Source organism: Phalacrocorax aristotelis, chromosome 24 (genome assembly GCF_949628215.1).
Source record: "Phalacrocorax aristotelis chromosome 24, bGulAri2.1, whole genome shotgun sequence".
Classification (NCBI taxonomy): Eukaryota; Metazoa; Chordata; class Aves; order Suliformes; family Phalacrocoracidae; genus Phalacrocorax; species Phalacrocorax aristotelis.
The window spans coordinates 1,401,679-1,416,074 of record NC_134299.1 but is presented as its reverse complement, the minus strand read 5'-3'; the positions used below and the strand labels follow the sequence as shown (position 1 = coordinate 1,416,074).

General features: G+C 56.6%; 1 protein-coding gene across 5 annotated transcripts; it reads left to right on the top strand.

Annotated features, from left to right (window-relative positions):
- The first annotated feature begins 24 nt into the window (after window positions 1-24).
- Window positions 25-10,603, top strand: GPAT4 (glycerol-3-phosphate acyltransferase 4). Of its 5 annotated transcripts, none has more exons than XM_075117500.1 (14): window positions 25-113; window positions 2,347-2,449; window positions 2,604-3,243; window positions 6,035-6,104; window positions 6,442-6,739; window positions 6,923-6,997; window positions 7,443-7,532; window positions 7,653-7,746; window positions 8,240-8,355; window positions 8,581-8,636; window positions 8,970-9,055; window positions 9,296-9,424; window positions 9,506-9,585; window positions 10,220-10,603. In XM_075117500.1, the coding sequence occupies exons 3-14, from the start codon at window positions 3,079-3,081 to the stop codon at window positions 10,326-10,328; spliced, it is 1,368 nt and encodes a 455-aa protein (XP_074973601.1). In that variant the 5' UTR covers window positions 25-113; window positions 2,347-2,449; window positions 2,604-3,078; the 3' UTR covers window positions 10,329-10,603. The 5 variants fall into 5 exon arrangements, with proteins under 5 accessions (XP_074973601.1, XP_074973599.1, XP_074973602.1 ...); XM_075117497.1 differs by adding an exon at window positions 2,060-2,244 and having other exon boundaries at window positions 89-113; window positions 2,347-3,243; XM_075117499.1 differs by adding an exon at window positions 2,060-2,100 and having other exon boundaries at window positions 95-113; window positions 2,347-3,243.
- The last annotated feature ends 3,793 nt before the right edge of the window (window positions 10,604-14,396 follow it).

Sequence of the window (14,396 nt, the reverse complement as noted above, 5' to 3'; positions counted from 1 at the left end):
GGCGCCCCTCTGCGGGCGCGGCCCCGCGGGCGGCGCGCTGACGTCAGCGCGGCGCGGGGGCGCGCGCGGCACGTGGCGGGGGCGGAGCCGGGGCCCGGCGGCAGTGACGGCAGGTGAGTGCGTGACCGCCCCGGTTCGGCCCGGCCCGGCCCGGCCCGGCGCCCTCCCTTTCCCCTCCCCGATACCCCGCCGACCGCGTGTCGCCACCGCCGCTGCCTGCGCTGCGCCCGGTGGGGCGGGGGGCGCCCGGGCAGGGCCCGCCCGCGGACCGTTAACCGGCGCCCGCCCCGGGGAGCGCGGCCTCCCCGCCGCCGAGCGCAGCGGCCCGCTCCGCAGCGCCCCCCCGCGCCCGGTGCCCCGGCCCGGCGCTCCGTAGCGCCCCCGCCCGCCGGTGCCACAGCCCGGCCCCCGCCGCCCGGCCCGGGACCGAGGGGCGCCGCCAGCCCTCTGGGGCGGCCCTCCCGGCGGGGCCGAGCTCCGGCCCTGCCTTCGCTCGCTGCGCCGTGGGCGGTGTCCCGTGCATACCGCTGGGAACGGGGCCCGCTGCAGCCGCGCCCAGCCCCGGTCGTGCTGCTCGCTGTGCCGGGGCCCGGGTGGAAGCTGAACCCCCGGCTGCAGCCCGGAGGCAGCGGGCGCGGGGTGCGGTTGCTGTGCCCGCCGGGCCGCGGCACTGGCGGCCGTGGCCTGTCCCTGCCCGGGGGGTGCCTGGAGGCGGCGGAGACGGAGGGGCGGCCTGACAGCCCGGGGGTGGCGGCGGCATCGTCCTGGCGTGAGCCCCGGGCGTTCTGGCCTGAAGTAGGGCTGCCCGCTGCCCTGGCCGCCCCCACCCCTGCCTGCCTGCCGCCCCTGCCCGCCCCCCTGCCTACAGCGCCTGCCTGCTGCTCCCCCACCCGCTGCCCCCGCCTGCTCCCCTCCGCCCGTGCCCCTGCCTACAGCACCTGCCTGCAGCCCCCCGCCCGCCCCCTTCCTGCCGCCCCTGCCCACTGCCGCTGTGCCCCTGCCTGCTGCCCCTGCCTGCTGCAACCCTGCCCACTGCCCCTGCCTACAGCCCCTGCCCACCACCCCTGCCTGCCACCCCTGCCCGCTGCCGCTCTGGCCCTGCCTACAGCCCCTGCCTGCTGCTCTGGCCCTGCTAGTGCGCTGTCCCTGCCTGCTGCAACCCTGCCCACTGCCCCTGCCTACAGCCCCTGCCTGCTGCTCCTGGCCCTGCCAGTGCGCTGCCGCTGCTTGCGGCCCGTGCCCGTTGCCCCTGCCTGCTGGCCCTGCCAGCTGCCCTGAGGGGTCAAAGCTGAGCAGTAACTGAGCCCCTCTTAGGGCAGAGGCTGCCAGCTCAGGTGGCCGGTCTGACCAGTTTGCCAGTCCTCATTCGGATGGGTGACAGCTCCGACATAATGGGCAGTTACACATGTGGCGGTAGAGCTGCCTCTCCCAGGACACGCTTCATGCAAGCGTGCCTGTTCCTTTGAAGCACTAACAATATTCTTAGCGTTACTGGTATAGCAGTGGTGAGCCAGCAGCTGGATACACTGTACAGGGGAGCAAGAGGATCTTCCCAGACTCTCCTCTGCTCCTGTGTGCTTGTTGGCTGCCTGTTAAATCCCATCCTTAGGCTGACACTCCATAGCCAGGTGAAGGTGGTGTCCAGAGGGGAGTCTCCTCTGAGCAGACTCGTCTCTTTCTATTAGCCTCAGTTGGCCTTGTGCATACCCATGCTCCGGAGGGCGTCCTCCCCTGGAAGGGCTGTAGTGCTGGCGTTTGACCTTTGACTGCTCCCCATGACCCAGCGAGTTCCACTTTGGCTAATCATCGGCAGTAATTCCCCCCCTGGGCTGACTTCCTGCCCTGTAACGCTGCCCTGTGCGACCGGGGGCGAGATGTGTCTACAGGAGTAGAGGAAGTGATTCCTTCCCAGGAATCTGGGTACCTGGCTGGCTCAGTGCTTTTGGATGCCTCTGAAATGAGAGAGGTGGTGACATCTTTGTCATGAGGAAGGGTTTTCTGTCACTCCATTGGCTCCTGTGTCGTGCTTGGGACCTGACTGCAGTTTCCTGTGCTCTAGGCGTGGTTCTGGACGAGTCTGCTCAATCTGAGGTGTGAATGGTATGAAAATACAGGACGAGTGGCAGCAGGGGGTGATTCCCAAGTCTGACAGTGCCAGGTAGTAGCTGGAGTGCCAGTCCGGGTCTGCTGTGTCTCCAGAGCTGCTCTGAGTGATGTGACCTCAGCCCAAGCGCTGCCTTGCAGGTTTCAGAGCCCACTGTCCCTGGCCTCCTGCCACCCTCTCTGACTTGACGTCTTTCCGAGCTGCGTGACTTGCCTGACTTCGGTTTCCCTTTCCTCTGCTAGTGCTGGTGGCATGTGAGTGCCTCTTCTGCCAAGAAGCCAACTTGCTGTTTGAAGAGCTTTCCAGGGACACAGGCTTCATTTGTGTCTGTAACGACCCTTCAGCGTGAGTGGGTGCCAGGGTCCTCTGGAATTAAACTTGTTCCAGGCGTCATGCGAGGATCTGCGCCTGTGCCTGTGTCCTCGCAGAAAGAACAACAATAGCTCCACATACGGTAGGCTCCTGTAAGTGCCACCTCCCTCGATCTCCTCCAATGCAGGCTCAGGGATGGACTCCACCTTGTCCCTGTGAAGAGACTCTGCATGCTCTCAGCAGCCAGACGGGGATTCTGCTGCCAGCTTCTTCACAAGCTGCCCCCCAGCAGGACTTGCTCAGCAGCGCCTCGGGAGGATATCCGTTCAGGCAGTTGTGTCACTGCGGTGCCCACTTCACGCCCATGGAGCAACCTGTGTGCGTGTTCCGTCTTCTTTGAGCTCCTCAGCCCACACTCTCTGGACTCACCTGGGCTCCTGGCTGACTGTTTGCTTGTTTTCCCAGCTGCTCTCCCTGATCCTGTTGCGTTCCCTCTCTCACAGAGCCCAAAAAGGATGTGAACTTTGGAATGGGGTCTGTGGGCAGGCTGTGGACTCAGTGCATGTGTGAGGCTGTTGCTGAATAACAGGAGGACTGGTTAATTGCTGCGGGCAGCCTTTCTGTCTGGCTGCAGGGCACCAGCCTTGCCCGGGCCCTTCACCATGTTCCTCCTGCTCCCCTTTGACAGCCTGGTTGTTAATCTCTTGGGGATTTCCATAACTGTCCTCTTCACTCTGCTTCTGGTTTTCATCATTGTGCCAGCAATTTTTGGAGTCTCCTTCGGCATCCGCAAGGTTTACATGAAAACATTATTAAAGATTTTTCAGGTAAGTAATGTTTTCAGAATTTTCTGCATGTTTATAGGGGTCTTGTCAAGCGTGGTTGTGCGAGGAAGAGCCCCTCAGCCGAGCATTGCAGGTGATTGGGGTGCGAGGTTGGTTTCTTGGTGACGTGTGCTGGTGCCAGATGACCCATTTGGGTCATCTCAGCCAAATGCAGTTTGGGAGCCCTCTGCTCGTGGGCTCCCTGTAATTAATCCAGTAAGTGCTCAGGTAAAGTAGTAGGATAGCGTGGCCCGTAAGTATGCAGTAGGACAGTAGGATATGTAGATGTGCTGAGAGAAGCGGTGCGCTTGGATGGGTTAATGTCCCAGGCAAAGCAGAGTGCTGTTACAGTGCGATACGGAAAGAAGCCAAAGGGGGTGTAGGGTGTGATGGGGAGGGACAAGGCTGCCGTCAGCAGGCCACTCCTCTCCAGCACGTTTGGATGAAGCAAAAGCAGGAGATAAGGCAGGACTTTCTGTACTGCAAGCCCTGCCGTGGTCTGTAGCCAGAACCCAGAGCTCTCAACACCCATCTGTCCCAGAGTGCTGCCTGCTTATCTGCTGAGCCCAGCAGCCATGTCTGGACCTGCAGCCTCTGCGGCCGGCCGGCAGCCCTTGCTGACCCTCTTGGCACAGAGAGGCCAAGTGGAATTTTCCAACTTGGGGTCATGCTGTGCCCTTCCTGCCTTTGGCAGGCTAATTTTATGGACTGTCTCACAGGCAACACCTCTCCTTGAAGCAAGTCCCTGGTGAGACCAGAATTTTTGCTGAACTCCTAGTAGATAAAGCCTACACCACCCTACCCTGGCAGCCCAAGAAAAGGAAAAGGGTTTGTGCTTGATGGGGAGGTTTTATGCTCTTAAATGTGGAGTTCAAGCTGCAAAAAGATTTAAGGCACAGCAAGTGCCATTTGAGTAGGACTGGTCTTCCCCAGGAGTATGCCTGTACTGGCTGGCTTGGGAAGGCAGCGCTGGAGCTTGCAACGTTCAGCTCTTTGAACTCTTGAGTCCTCCCAAAAGCCTGAGGTGTGAATGGGAAGACCCTGAGCTTTGTGAGGGGCTTTGTTAACACAGATGCCTGGAGACCTGACTTCAAATTTAGTGACTGAACTGAGAGAAAAAATTAATAAGAAGTTTGGTTTATCTGAAATGGAACTTTTCACTTTGTTTTCTTTTTTTTTATTATTTTCTTCAGTCCAGGAGCATTTAATCTCAACATCTTTTTCGGTGTTTAATTTTGAAACTATTTTTCTGAAAAGACTTTGAAGTCTATTTCAGCTTTTATCAAAGAATCTTTGTGGTGGAGAGGAGCAGTCTGGGGCAGAACTCTCACAGGTTTGGTGGAAGATTCACTCACTAGGTTTGGTCATTCAGAACTGTATTTTTGGGGGACGTTATTCACCCAAAACATTTTCGCAGCTCTAGAGGCCAGTCTTGCGAACCTAGCGCAGAAGGGCAGACCTGGGTCTTGCAACTTGTGGGACGCAGGCCAGAGCTGTGGGGCCTGGGGTAGCAGCAGCACATCTCTGTTGGTGGTGAGGGAGACCTGCCTGGTGCTTCCCAGCTGGGAGTCTGGGGTTTCTGCTACCACAGTCAGGATAGAGACGTGCTAGGCTTGCGAGGAACACCTTCTCCATAGGCTGCCCGGCTCCTGCGGGTCAGAGCTCCTCTTCTGACTTCTGGGGTGGCAGTGTCTAGACAATCTTCTGCAATCCTGCAGTTCCTTCTGCTGGCAGAGGAGGCTGCTAGATGAGCCAGATGCTCCGTGTGCAATTAGCATTCCCACCTATGCTGCCTCCTCATCTGGTGCTGGCATGGGCTGAGACCAGCATGCCAGGAGTTCCCAGTGGCTTCCACTTCTTCACAGATCCCCGATGGAGCAGCTGGCCTGGAGCAATAAGCGTGTTGTACAAAAGTCCTCCTTTAGAAGCTTGTTCTCCTAACAAGAGTGTGAGGATGAGGGGGTTACTTGGAGGGCAGATGGGAAGACTGGTCAGAAACCCAGTTCTTGCTGGTGCCCTTGAGAATTAGCTGAGAGAGATTTCTGTGGATAACAGGTAGTCGGGGCATGGGATTTGGCAGCCAGCGGCTAGAGAGCTGTCTGAGGGTGCTTGCTGCTGCTGGTTTGGACTGACTGGTGAGCTGAGAAGCAGCAGCAGCTGTTAGCTGAACTGGGGAGGGAAGGATCCCATCCCATCATCAGCCTGATGTTCTCAGCAGCAGCCTGAAAACACAGCCTCTGCTTTGAGCTTGGAAGAAACGAGGGTTGAAAAGTAGCACTGGTCCCATGATGGGCTTCCCTGCTGTGATGCGAACCACCCCAGTAGGATGCACGGTCCACCCAGAGGCTGTGTAGTGGCAACCACATGCCAGGTGCAACAGAGCCTACAGGACACAGAGGCTGCAGAAAATCTTACCGTGCCATCTCACCACTGAGCACTCTTTTTTCCCTCTGGCTCTCCTGGCTTCCCGCTGGGTCTCTGCTGCGCAGAATGGCACACAAGCGTGGGCACATCATGGCTGTGCTATGCCTGTGCTAGTCACCTCCCCATCAGTCCTCTTGTCCCACTGCAGGCAGATCTCTGCTTTAAAAATGTTCCTCCCAGGCCAGTCGCTGCTTCCACCTCGGTTCAGCTGTGTTTATCACTCTTTCAGTTCTGTACAGAAGCCTCCTGCTTCAGCTCCATCTTCTACCCTTAACTGTGGTCTTCCCTGGAAGTCAACTGTAAAACAGGGGTGTTACAAAGTGGAGCTACAGGCCTTGCGAATCTTGCGTGTTATGTGTGTCTCTTGCAGTGGGCGACACTGAGGATAGAGCGCGGTGCCAAGGAGAAGAACCATCCATTATACAAGCCCTATGTCAATGGTAAGATCCTGCCCTGCATGGGTACATATGAAGCTCAAAATTCTTCACGGGAGATGGGGTAAATGTGGTGTCTCTGAGCAGCTGGAGTACGCTGGGAAGCCTTTCCCATGTAGATGGACTGGAGGGAGATACGGAGAGGTCCATTTCTTGAGGAAGGGTAAGGAAGCACCCAGGGAGTGCTTTACTTCTAGATAGTTGGGAGGACTGGTTTATGCCTGTCTGGACCGGAGAAAGGAAGGGGGCCCTGTGGAGGTCAGGCGAGTAGGGGCCCTGGATCTTGGCTGTCTTTGAGCGGGCAAGCCGCGCTTTGCTCAGAGCTGCCTGCTGCATGTTGCAGGTATCATTGCAAAGGAGCCAACATCTCTGGAAGAGGAGATCAAGGAGATCCGCCGGAGTGGCAGTGGCAAAGCCCTGGACGCCCCCGAGTTTGAGCTCTCAGATATCTTCTATTTCTGCCGCAAAGGCATTGAGACCATCATGGACGACGAAGTGACCAAGAGATTCTCAGCTGAAGAGCTGGAGTCCTGGAACCTACTCAGCAGAACCAACTACAACTTCCAGTATATCAGCCTGCGCCTCACTGTACTCTGGGGACTGGGTGTGCTCATCCGCTACTGCTTCCTTCTGCCCCTCAGGTGAGTGCTGCTGCGGGAGCCTGCCTGCCGAGGTGGTGCTGATGGCCTGTTCCCGCTGCAGCAAGTGCAGCCGGCCCCCAGGCCCCAGGGACCCGGTTCAACGTGATCAGCAGAGACAGGCTTACTTGATGAGTAGAGCCTGTGGCCTGATTTTGCTAGCGTGCAGCTTCCCTCTTTCTGCAGGATAGCCCTGGCGTTTACTGGCATCAGCTTGTTGGTGACTGGTACTACAGTGGTGGGATATTTGCCAAATGGAAGGTGAGTGTGTCTTTGAGGGAAGAAGGGATGGGGAGCCCCCCTGTGCAGTTTGAGACCTGATAATCCTGAAGTTTTCCTGCAAGGCCTGTCTGTTCTGCCTGCTGCAGACAAGGCAGGGTCGTCCTGGCATCTGCAGCCTCTCAGGAACAGACACCCTGTAACTTCAAACAAAGGGCCTGGATGTGGGCACTAAGCCGGTTGCAGAGTGCTCAGTCCCGGGCCCTGAAAGGAATAAGAACAGAAGAGAGCAAAGGCCAAAGTTTGGTTCTCATGAGTTAAGAATCAGTGGCCGTAGGCTGACAGAAAAACCTAGGATGAGGCGTGTTTCTCTGGGAGAGATGTGAAGTCTCTGTTGGACCTCATGGCCTGGGGCCGCTGGGCTGAGTGGCCCATTACAGGGGAGATTGTAGAACTGGGGGGTGATGGTCTCTGTCCGGGGCTGCAGGTGTAAGGAGTTCCTGAGCAAGCATGTCCACCTGATGTGTTACCGGATCTGCGTGCGTGCCCTCACGGCCATCATCACCTACCATGACCGGTAAGGAGGCACTGTCTGCTGCAGGATGTCCCTTCCCACTAGCTGCTTCATGCTGTGAGGCCTCTTGCAGGCCTCGTGCTCGCTCCTCTGTCCTCATCTGTACCTTTGCTTTGCGTTTAGGGAAAACAGACCCCGAAATGGAGGCATCTGTGTGGCCAATCACACGTCTCCCATCGATGTGATCATCCTGGCCAGTGATGGCTACTACGCGATGGTAAGGTCTGCACCCCAGCCCCGGCTCAGTCTGCCCGGGCCTGGCCACATGTGTGGTGGGAGCAGCGAGCATGTTGCATGGGACAAGGAGGAGGCAGCAGGAGGCTTCTGAGCATGCACAAGTGCTTTTCCCTCGTTGACATCGCAGGGCTCTCTCAAGACCCTGTGCACAGATACCCTGTTGTGCATGGCTTTCCAGCAAGCTTGGCCTGGGACTCAGAGCACCAGGGGTCTCTGGGCACTGCTTTGCAAGAAGAGCTCTGGGCTTTGCTATCCGTGGCAGAGCAAAGCACTTCCCCAGCTAGACCTCCTGCAATGTGGAAAGCACTTGGGGCGTGCTACATCTGTCCTTCCGTCAGAGCCTGGGGCTTTTCCTCTCAGTTTCCAGGTCAGGGGTAGAAAGATGAACCTCGACTTGGCTGTGAAGCTCGAAGCTGCCTTGGCCTTCCATGTGTCCCCAGGCCTTGTAACTTGTGTCTTCTTGCCCTGTTCAGGTGGGTCAGATTCACGGAGGGCTCATGGGTGTGATACAGAGAGCCATGGTGAAGGCTTGTCCCCACGTCTGGTTTGAACGCTCTGAGGTCAAAGATCGTCACCTCGTCGCCAAAAGGTGTGACAGTTGCTAGCTGCAGGGGGAGGTCTGGAGGCTGCGGTGGGCGGGGGGGCTGCCGCCTTCCCTTGGTGAGGACACTGCCTCGCCTCCTGGGTGTCGGGAGGCTGTGCCACCATTTCTGGCACCCAGATAGTCCCCAGTGACTGCGGGATAAGGACACTGTGTGGATTGCTGGTGACAGCTGCTGTGCCCTGTGCTAATTGGTGACACTCTTCTGTTTAGGCTCACGGAGCACGTCCAGGACAAGAGCAAACTGCCTATTCTTATCTTTCCGGAAGGTGAGTTGTGGAGCAAGGCCAGACAAGCACCTGGTGGCAAGGGCACATTGGGAGAGCACCACATCTCTATTCCTTCCTTTCTTATGCAACCAAGGGCCTTGAGACCCTTCACTGAGACAAAGGGGGCATTGCATCGTTAGAGCTGACTGAACCCAGAATGTGGAAGTCAGATATGCGATGTCCCAGTGACACGTCCTGGGCACGCAGAACAGGGTTTGGAGCGAGCGTTGGGGGGCAGTGGCTGGGTGCCTGTGGCCTAGCCATTAGGTGTATAGCTTAGGCTCCTGAACTGACTTGCAGATCTTCTCAGAAGGTTGTGCTTGCCTCTTACAGGAACCTGCATCAACAACACGTCTGTGATGATGTTCAAAAAGGGGAGCTTTGAAACCGGAGCCACAGTTTATCCCGTAGCCATCAAGGTATGAGAAGGCAAACATTCTTACAGCACAAGTAGCTGCTCTCTGCATGAGAGCTCAGTCTTGGCAGCCCGGCCCTGGCACTGCTGGGTCAACAGCCTGGTCCGAGGGCACGGGGAGGCTGAGGTCACTCCACGTAGTGCTCTGGGAGGGCTGGCCTGTAGCTGGGCTTGGGGTGGAACTTGAAGCCTCAGGGAGGGTGCAACCACTGCCTGACTTTCATGAGCTCTTCTGCCTCTGTAGTATGACCCGCAGTTTGGAGATGCCTTTTTTAACAGCAGCAAGTATGGCATGGTAACCTACCTCCTTAGGATGATGACCAGCTGGGCCATTGTCTGCAGTGTCTGGTATTTGCCCCCAATGACCAGGCAGGTAAGTAAGGTGAACCTGGCCTATCTGATCTGCTACCTGTTTGGCCTTTTGCTGCTGCTGAAGAGTGTTATTTCTCCACAGCCTGAAGAAGACGCTGTCCAGTTTGCCAATCGAGTGAAGTCAGCCATTGCCAGGCAGGGGGGCCTTGTGGATCTGCTCTGGTGAGTCCAGGCAGGCTTTTCTCTTCCTGGTGCCAGGGTTCCTTGTTCCTGGGTCCCGGTATGTGCTTGTGGGCTGTAAAGCTGTTTGTGTCTTGCACTGGGCAGAGTAGGCCTATGGAGAACTGGAGATGCGTCTTGCTTGTGACCTCCAAAACTGCTCTTCCGTAGCAGGGACCAAAGTCTTTGCTTCTGCTCTGTGTGTTGGGCACCAGAGCTTCATTCTGTGATTCCTGTGCGCACTGGGATGCCCTGGTTCTGACTTGTTGCCGCTCAGCAAGTGGGTTGAGCTTGGGAACTTCCTTTTTCGGGAACTGAGATCTTCAGAGCCTGGTAGGCAGAGGGTCTCTACGGGCAGTCTGCTGTAGTGGCATCAGAGCAGCTCACGCTTCTGACAGAGCCGCCGTGTTGAGCACAGTGCAGGGCCATGGGTGCAGCTCCTGGCAGGGCAACGTGTGAAAGTAATTCCCCTTGGGGACGGTTGGTCTGCAGTGTGCCCTGGCAGCACAAGCTACAAGGGTAGCTGTCCGGCTGTCGCAGGAGCTCTGACCTGCTCTGAGCAGCCCCAGCTGAAGTTTCAGACAGTGCACGCCTGCAGTGAAATCTGTCCTATATCTGATGATCTGACTCTCCCTAGGGATGGAGGACTGAAGAGGGAGAAGGTGAAAGACACATTCAAGGAGGAGCAACAGAAACTCTACAGCAAAATGATTGTAGGCAACCATGAAGACCGGAGCCGCTCCTGAGCCCTCTGCCTCCAGCACTGTTACTGGGCCTGGCCAGAGCCCTCTGCCTCCAGCACAAGCCAGGGCTTGTCTGAAGGAGCCTCAAATCTTTGGACTTGGGCTACTCCAGAGCTGCTTGGACTTGCTCTTTCATCCTCTGGCTGTTCTTTCCTGGAGGCACTGTTACTGCCTAGCATCTTTAGGTCCCGGGCAGCTCTTGGCACAGATGCCTTCTTGTTACTGTTACAGTGAAGCCCCTTGCAGGGGCAATATTAAATGAAACACTTACGGCGTCATATGCTTCCGTAGGGTATTTACAGGCCCAGGGGGAGGACTGATGTGCTGATGCGCGTATGTGTCAGTCACAAGTCTCCCACGGCACAGAAACTGGTGAGCTGCACTGAAATTTGCTGCCTTGACAACCAAGGGAGTCTTCACGAGCCTGTGCCTCTGACGTCTGCAGCGTAAACCCCTTCAGAGCAGTATGTGGTCTCTCAGGCCATTTCCGGCTTTACTTCTAGAAGGAGAAACCTTTCCTTTTGCCACCTTCCTGTCATGGCCTGAGCCAGACCATTGCTTCTCCAGTGTCTGAGTAAGAGCCTCTTTGCTGGGGTTCCTCAAGCAGTGAGGATGATCCTCCTTGGAAGCCTCCCTCTATCCCCTGGAACTGCAAGTTGCCTGGCAGTTGTCGCTGGTGTGGCAGGTGGGGCTCTTGAGGGATCCGTATGTGCTATGGTGGGAGCCCAGGGTGGGTAGGAGAGTCTTGAGACTCCGTGGCTGGGGCAGGAGATCGCCTTTCAAATGTCACCTGAGGGAAACGGTGGGATGTGATCTTGTTATGCGCCAACACGCACATATATAATCTCAGCTTGTTGCAAGGAAGCTGAAATCCTGTGCTGGAGGTGGTACACCTCTCTCTCAGCTCTGCAAGTACATTATTCAGTAAAACAACTTGCATTTGAGCATCCGTCCTGTGTACTTTCCAATTTTCATTATGTTCCTACAAACTTTAGCACTTCCTTGGGGTCCTCTGCCTGCTCTTATAAGCAAATGCTGTTTCACTGCTAACTGCAGAAGCCTGCCTGCATTTTCTATAACGCTGGAGAAGGTGATACTCAAGTGCCTCCTTTGTACCCCAAGTGTTGTTTGTTGGGGGAGGACATCTGCTACCCCACCCCAGCCAGGCCAGCTATTCTGTGTAAGTGTCCTTAAATTTGAATTTCCCTGCCCTAGCTACCAAGAGGGATTCAAGGTAGTTTACATACCTTGATTTTATTTGGGTAAAACACTGTTCTGTCAAGAAATAGAGAGAAGAGAAAGCAACAGAGTCCAGAAACTCCCCTAACCTTTCCCAAGAGACCCAATGCACATACCCTCACATTATTCAGTTCTGTGAGGCCTCCCTGCTTCACATTCTTAGTGGTTGCAAAACCCTTCTTTTGGGTCCGTTAGGTCATCCTTACCCACACACAGTGTGCAAGCAGGGTCTGCACAACTTTGGCCTCATACTTGAGGAGCCCCATTTTCCACGGTGTGCTATTTCCCACCTACCCCAGGACCATCACCCTGTGCACAAATAAACTGTTCCCAGTACAACACCTGAGAGGGGACAGGCTTCCTTACAGTGATGTAAAGCTACACTTAATAGCACAGGATCTGTTAACGTACAGTTATGGGAAATATTTCTATACTGAATTGATTTACCTTTGCGTCTTGTAGTGCTCAAAATACGATCCTGTATAAATGTACACACAAGGACACGTTCCCTACACAACATGGCATTCAGTTATCTGTGGTCTGTTACACACGATCACCATTAACATCCAGCCTCGCCAAGAGGAGCCAGGCTGGTCGTGTTCGGTGATGAAGACGCCCTTATAGGCCCGTGGCTTTCACTGTTACCCCAAGTTCTTACTCTTCTGCCCAACTTCAGCTCTGGCAATTGGGTGGGTGGGGGGGAGCAGAGCAGAAAGAAGTAAAGCCTGGTATCTTTTGCTTTCCACCTAAGGTAAGAAAACAAAAGCAGCTGAAATGAAGCAGGAGATAGTTAACAAGATCTACAGGGTTGAAGTGTATTGCTTACGCTCCTGTGCTACCAATAGAAGACAAAACAACTGCTCTTTACTAACAGACAGCTCGGTGGCCCAGGCTAGGGCCCCTCCTGCATTAGGAGTTTATTATGGCAATGAGGGTCTAGTCGCCAGCATTTTGTTTTACTTGTGTTACCCCACTTACTAGGTACAGCTCCTAACACCAACTCACCAATCCCCCATCTGTTACTCGATGGGGCTGTTGCTTTGCTGCTTTAAAAAAAAAAAAAAGAAAAGAAAAGCAGAACCCTTATCTCCGTGGCAGCTGTTACAGTTATGCAGAGGTTTTTACCGTCTTTTAGTTGTGTAAGAAATGCCGGGTATAGCCTGTGCCCTATGGGAGTTACCCTGTAGTGTGGTCAAGCACCAGTTACCAGGTGGGTGCGTGTTACGCTGTAGTACTTGCCTACACCATTTAATCATAACGTTTTACAAACTGTATTTACTGCAGTTCCTGCCTGAGGCACAGGCCTGCCCAAAAAGCTGTTGCTGACCTCCGTGGCAACCCTGGCAGCCTCTGGCTGGGGGCAATGGCCTGATCCGGCCCGGTTTGCCTGACTGAGCTTTGCCGCTCTGGCCCCAAGGCTTGCAAAGCTTTTCCCTTGCTCAGGGGGCTGTTTGGGCTGACCCCCACCACCATGCCGTGGTCTGGCTGGCTCTGGAGGGTGCCCCGGCCCCAGAGAGCCGTGGGGTGCTCAGGCAGCGCCGCGCTCCCTGGGTCCTGTGGGTGGCACTTCCCCACGCACTGAGCTGCAGCAGGGACGTGGCACTGGGCTGGGGGACGTAGGCATCACTTCCTGCCTGTCACCCCCGGCCTGGGGAGGGTCTTCAGGCTCTCCTTCACCTTTCCCCAGCCAGCAGCATGGTCCCGAGCACTCACCCGTGCCCTTTCCATCCTCCAGGGCTGTGCACCCAGAGCTCGTCTCTGGGCAGGGCGACGGGCACTGGCTTCAGGCCATGCAAACGCTGCTCCACAGCCCCTGCAAGGTGGGCAGGGGCTCTCCGCAGGGCAGGCCCCCACGCACGCTCCGGTGCCTGCAGCATCACCCCTGGGCGCTCAGACCCGGCTGCCGGTGCCCACCAGTCCCCTGCCCACGTCTTGCTCCCCCAGCCCTTGTCACAGATGCCGTGGTGATGTGCAGGAGCCCTCCCCTGGCTGCCCACCTCCCCAGCTCTGCGGGACCTCCGACCGCCCTGCCGAGCTTGGGGACCAGCCCTGGCAGCGCCGCTGCTGCCGGGATGCTCCGCAGCAGGCAGGGAGCAGGCTGGACAGATTAGGAGGCACACATCCATCTTTCCTCGGCTCCCCCTCCCCATGCCCCCAGTCAATATGTCTCTCTCCGATGGGAAAGTTAATAAATTTAGCTCTAGATTAAAAGTATCGATCATTTCATTTGTAAGCGATAAATAACCAGGGGGAGCGCTGGGCGGCCCGCAGGGTAGGGGCTGCTGGCTCCGGCTGCAGCAGCCATGCAGCCCACTGGGGCTGGGGGCCCTCATATGCATTCTGCCCGGATGCTGGCATTGATTTGCTATTAGTCTCCCCGCACCACCCAGTAGCACATCATTCCCGGAGCCGCTATTAATGGCCTTTTGATAAATAATCACTTGTAAGTCAATAAATTTTTATTAAACAGTGTGGCGCTTTGATTTATGAAAATCCGACGGGGTTTGTCTGGGAGAAAAGGGATGCAGAATTGAAGCGGAGCTGCTATCCATCTGCCTGCCAGGCCGCCCTGCCTGTGCTTGCACCCACACGCCCCCAGAGCAGCCGGCCCCAAGCTCTGCCGCGCTCCCCCTGCCCACACGCCCCAGGGCTGCCCAGCCCCAGGCAGGCTGCGGGGCACAAGGCAGGTCTGGGGAGGGCAGAGCTGGTGCTCGCTCTTGGCCGGGCTCTGCGTGCCCTGTTGAGACCCCAGCGCTGGCAGGGGGAACGCTCTGCTGCAGCAAGCCACAGCAGCAAGCGGCCGGTGCCGTCTGCGCAGGAAGCAGGACCTGC